We start from the raw sequence: 5,630 nt of genomic DNA on the forward strand, positions 1-5,630 counted from the left end.
AGATGTGTTATTTTTTTGTCCAGGTATCGAGATACTCACTGGTGAAACTTCTGCTGCCAATCCAAGAAAGGAAGGTTGCAGCAGACATGAACTGTCTCCAGATACTGGGACTGCGTCAAACTTCAGTCCCAAAAATGAGGACATTAGGTTTTACTTGACTGCTGTGGGACTTGACTCACTTTTTGAAATTGTATTCTCTCAAATCTAAAGCAAAACATTTTTAAAGTCTCAAGTTCTTACCTTATACAATCCCAGAAAAATGAAGATAAATAGGATAGAGACAGGCAGGCCTTGCATGGTCTCACACACATATGTGTTAATTTACTGTACTCAAGTGACTTGGTCTCCATGAAAAGGTATTGGGCAGCATTTGGAGACCTGAATAACCGGATTGCCTATGAAGACTTGTGACTTAAACTTTCCTCAAAAGCAGCTCTGCCCTGAGTAATCTACAGCCTGTCAACACTTTTCATTGGAACTTTCTAACAAAGAAATGTATTTTTGGACATAATATATAGACCAGCTACAGCATCGAAATACCACTTATATGTTAATACATCAATAATATAATACTTTATCATTCCTCACAATTAATACTTTGATACCTACGACGCTTTTTAGGGCCAATTATGTACAATAATATAACATAAGGGAGTACTTAATTATGTTATTGCCACTTTTACTGAAGAAAAGGACTTCAATTAAAGTATTTCTTCCACATTAGTTACAGCTTGATTCAATAAATCACTGCTTAAAATGTATCATTAAAATGTATTACAGAAAGTATATGGAAGTCATTTTATTTGCTGAGGACATTTAATAAATCCTTCAATAATTGACTTTAAAATGCATTAATCAGTTATATTGAAATAGCTTTTTATGACAAATGACTCAAGTTTACAAAGGTCTTGATAAAACGTACACATCTATGTCCTGCAGTACACTAATTAGGTCTGTTTTAACCAGACCCCAGTACATTTGTGCAGCAGATTCTTAAACATGAACATCATAAGGACCTGAGTATCGCTTGTTATCAGAGGATCCCCCCACATCAGTGTGAGGAATGCCTAACGTGTCGGTTGTTGCTGCTGAGCAGCTTGGGATACGCAGTCCCAAGGGAGCGTCCGTGTCTGATGACCACCAGCTCCATCTGACACTGGTCGATGTTGACCAGCACTGTGGTGCTCCTCTCTGTGTTCATGAGGAAGACGATGGTGAAGAGCGCCATCTCAAACTCCGGGCTGGTCCCGATGAAGGCGCTGCCAACGGGCTTCACTGTGCCGTGCCAGCTGAACTGGAGGTTCAGAACATGGTCGTCTTGATCGGGCTGCGCACAGAAACACAAAAACGTTCACCAAGCAGAAACAAATCGAAGACCACAATAATATAATAAATAAGCCTTCAGAATTGATTACGTTTTTATCCTCTGTGACTGTGTGATATGTGGGTCTTTTTTAAATCACCAAATACATCAAATCATCAAAAAGAAATAAAGACAAAGACAAGTTATGTTGCTGCGGAAAGAAATGCCTGCATACTTACTATGTCACGTTCTCTGGCCTTGTATCCTTTGTAGTCCAAGTGTGTGCTTTTTTCTTGCAGGTAGAACTGGATCCAGTTATGAAATCCGATGATTTCTGTTCCAGATTTAGTCTCTCCAACAAACACATGCTCAAATCCACTGGAGTCCAGGCTGGGGAATGTTTTAGTTGAGATACAACATTAAAATAAAAATATATTACTTCAAAACAATAACGCAACTTTTTACACAATAGTAGTAAATCTCTATTGCTTTCTGTACACACACTGATTAAATGATGAGTTTAACACTAGACATGATGATCTGCGGAGGCTTTGGGAACCCACCCTGTGTTGCGCTGTCTGTGGTAGAGCTGGAACCAGATCAAATGCAGCTGACTCTTAAAGAGCCCCAGATTGGAGCTGGATTGTCCTTTGCTCACCAGGTACTTATGAGCCCGCTGTGGAGAAATCACAATAATGACACAGACTAAAACAGGCCTGCACAGCCAAAGACATAACTTATATTCAGAGGCATCATAAATACAATTATTTCTATCTATAGCTTTCTATCTACTGTATATCTTTTAATGACAGGTTTTTTAAAGACATTTTTGGGGCATTTTAAGGCCTTTATTTGACAGGACAGTTTGAAGACATGAGAGGGGGAATGACATGCAGCTAAGGGCCGCTGGTCGGAGTCAAACAGGGGCCTGCTGCGATGGATGGCCGCCTGCTCTACCAACTGAGCTATCTGGGTGCCCCAGAACAAGGTTTCAAGAACGTATTAAGTTTTAGAATTGTTTGAAAAAGCTATTCCATGTATGAGAAATAAACATTTTTTGACACTCACTTCAATACTTCAGAGTATATTCTATACAGAGTATAATATATACTGTATAAATATACTGTATATATTATGTGAATATATATATATTTTTTTTTCAAGTTTACACTTTGTACATATTGTTTCTATTTTTGTATTGCACCTGGGCTATACACAGTCAAAAGAGATGGTAACTATGTATTTAAAGGCACACTGTACTTTGTATGATTGTGTATTTGACAAAAAGAGTTGGTTTGAGAAGCTCCTGTATCATGCAAGTTTGATTAACAGATGAAACCAAAGTGTACCATTGTCCTCTGGAGAAGACTGTAGTCCTAAAGTCCAGCCACCAGGTCCATCTAACAAACATGCGTGTCTTCCAAATACAACAAGTAAGACATGCCCACATCTTTCCCCTGACTGCTCCCATTTGGGAGACCTTTCACTCTTTTACATAGCCGCACACAGATGTTTTTCCTCTCCAACATCCTGGAGTAATGTGTTCAGTGCTGCAGTGAGGAAAAGACAACACTCCCTCTGGAGTTCAGCTGCAGTCTTAAAACCACAGAATGTGGGAAAACATGTTATGTTATGTTATGTAATAGTTACCAAACTGTTGGCTTGTTAGATGCAACTGGTTGTAACATGTCAAATGTACCTTCATGACATCTGTCTCTAAGACGGCATCCAGGAAGAGATTAGTCTCTGTCAGCTCCTCTGTTGTGACTCGCTCTGACACGCCTATGGATCGCTCATAGTTGTCCAGGAGTTTCATGAACCCTACAGGAACAGAAGTCCCATTTATCACAGTGAAGACTGCAAATGAGCTGGACTTTTAGGCTCAGAAGGAGAGAAACGATTTTGGTCTGTCACAGAGACACTTACGGGAGACAGTGGTTATGTTCTTCAGTTTGTTCTCGTTAACGTTGGAGAACAGAGGCTGAGAGGCGTGATCTTGTACAACATTGCTGCCCTGGTTTACAAAGCCGGCTCTACCCTGTAGTTCAAACAGAATAAATCATTGTAAAAAAAAAAAACCAGCAGAAAAGTGTTTTGTGTGAATAAGAATATGCTCCATACCTGAACAGAGATTGTGTAGTCTGTCACAGGTGTCATGCGATTCACATCCAACCTCCACAGCTCATTGAAAAGATTGGATAGTTCCTGGTTTACAGCTGGTCTGTTACACAAAGTCAAGCATGAGACATACACAAAGCTGAAACAAATACTGGCAAACTCAATAAACAGCATAACTCAATAAGAAATGTTCTTATTGGCTACTGTACCTTGATGCATTCAGTCCACTGAGGAACACATTAAGAAGGACAAGGACTCCACAGAACCTGAAATAAAAGAACATCTTCACTCTGACCTAATTTAATTGTCTAGCACTAAGAAACAACTATTTGCTGATGCTGTTGTTTTTGTAGTAGTCATAAAAGACCGTTATAAACTGCAACAAGCCAAACTGAACTTGTCTACAGGGATGAAATTCATTTTCAGATTAGTGTTTGATAAAAAATAAAAAATACACACCTTGCAGGCATGATGCTTCTGACAAGTCTCCACTCCTTCAGCACGGACTGAAAAGTTTCACTGTGAGTTAGCCCAGTCTCCACCCGGACTACATATCCTGCACGCACTGGACCGTGTCCACTAACTGCGCATGGGCAAATCTGAGCAACCGCTCCGATGTTCGCGTGCTTACATCGCGTAGCCAGCAGAGGGCGCTCTGTCTCATTGATTTGATGCCCCTCTGCAAACGTGCTGATGGTGATGCAGTGATAACTGGGCGGGCGATACTGCAAAATTTGGTATCGATCCGATACCAAACACATATAGGGTCCGTATTGCCGATACCGATACCAATACGATACTTTTTACTTAAAAAAATACTTTTGTGTAGGGGAGAGCATTTCATTATTTCTGAGGTGAATGAATGATCAATTGGTTAGGCAATATTCTTTTATTAATGTATTGAAGTGCACAAAATTATTAGTTATTAGGCACTGTAGAATGAATACAGCGAGTCGCTGCTCCTCTGCGCGTTGTGTCAGTGAGTCACGTGACGACACAACAACGAATCACAGCAGAGGAGCAGGAGGGGGAGGAGGAGCAATGTGGGCCAAGATGTGAAAGCGGCGTTTGCTCACGAAGGTGGAAGACACAAGCAAAGTATAGTGAACGTAGAGGAGAGATATCTAAATTAAAATATCGATTAAATTACAGTTGTATCGATCAAATACCAATACCAGCGTTGGCATCGATACTATCGATATTTAGATCGATCCGCCCACCCCTAATGATCACAACTTCAGATGCATTTCAGTGAATGGTTTACGATTGTTTTTACACTGCTGTCTTACAGAGGTATCGCATATAAAACGTGGTTTGCAAATATCTAACATAAGGGCCGATCTGAGTGCAGAATTCATAGAAGAGTCTTTTGATCACAATCTTAATTTTGTTACCAATGAACAGGATTCTGCCTCTGGAGTGCGAGCTCAAACAATTTAAGACTCCATAATGAATATGAAGGCACACGTCACGTGAAGGGACACACACCAAGTTGGTATAAAAAGGGAAGCATATGCAGAGTATATGCAAATGAAAATATGGACACACTATGGCCCAATGACTGACAGGATGGAGCTGTAAACATACTGCAGAAAATATTATTTCATTTTCATTTTGTTGCTTATACTCAAAATTGGACTCTGTTTCTAAAAACGCATCAAAGAAAACTGTAAGACAGCAGGCCCCCATGCTGTTTAATATACTACTAATAATAATAAATTTTATTTGAAGCCCCGCCTTTCTTGGCACTCAAGGACATAGCACAGGGATACATAAGAAATTTAAAAATAGCAAATAAAAAAGTATACAACAGTGACAGACAAAGGCAGAGCAACAGACATTGATTGGAGAACCCTCTAGAATTTAGATCAGTGCCCTTAAAGCTTTGCACTAGTCTATATTATTTCCAATCTTGTGTTAAAATCTTAGTAATTAATAGCTAACTTTATGAACAAGACTGGAGTTAAAATCTAGTTTCAAGAGCTTTATTATTTTTGGGTATATCACACTTACATGCTGGATATTCCCAATACTTTTGTATTTAATTAAATTGCCACAAAGGAAAGATGCAGCTTTGAAATTTAAGTTACCTCTGAGCTGATGTATTAAATGAGCCGTGTTAAATATGTACTTATCTTGCAGTGCAGATTTCTCCAAAATAACCAGTCATCATGATCAATGTTGAGTTAGAATATAAATCCAGAAGAGC

The 5,630-nt window shown here is 39.4% G+C and overlaps 1 protein-coding gene across 1 annotated transcript; it reads right to left on the bottom strand.

Annotated features, from left to right (window-relative positions):
• Positions 1-787: 787 nt before the first annotated feature.
• endouc (endonuclease, polyU-specific C) lies at positions 788-3,993 on the bottom strand. The gene is made up of 8 exons (XM_032523053.1): positions 3,881-3,993; positions 3,631-3,687; positions 3,425-3,524; positions 3,230-3,341; positions 3,003-3,124; positions 1,867-1,979; positions 1,543-1,693; positions 788-1,327 (listed from the first exon to the last, which is right to left on the bottom strand). The coding sequence occupies exons 1-8, from the start codon at positions 3,889-3,891 to the stop codon at positions 1,052-1,054; spliced, it is 942 nt and encodes a 313-aa protein (XP_032378944.1). The 5' UTR covers positions 3,892-3,993; the 3' UTR covers positions 788-1,051.
• Positions 3,994-5,630: the final 1,637 nt, after the last annotated feature.

The sequence above is a fragment of the Etheostoma spectabile genome, chromosome 8 (assembly GCF_008692095.1).
Source record: "Etheostoma spectabile isolate EspeVRDwgs_2016 chromosome 8, UIUC_Espe_1.0, whole genome shotgun sequence".
NCBI classification, from domain to species: Eukaryota; Metazoa; Chordata; class Actinopteri; order Perciformes; family Percidae; genus Etheostoma; species Etheostoma spectabile.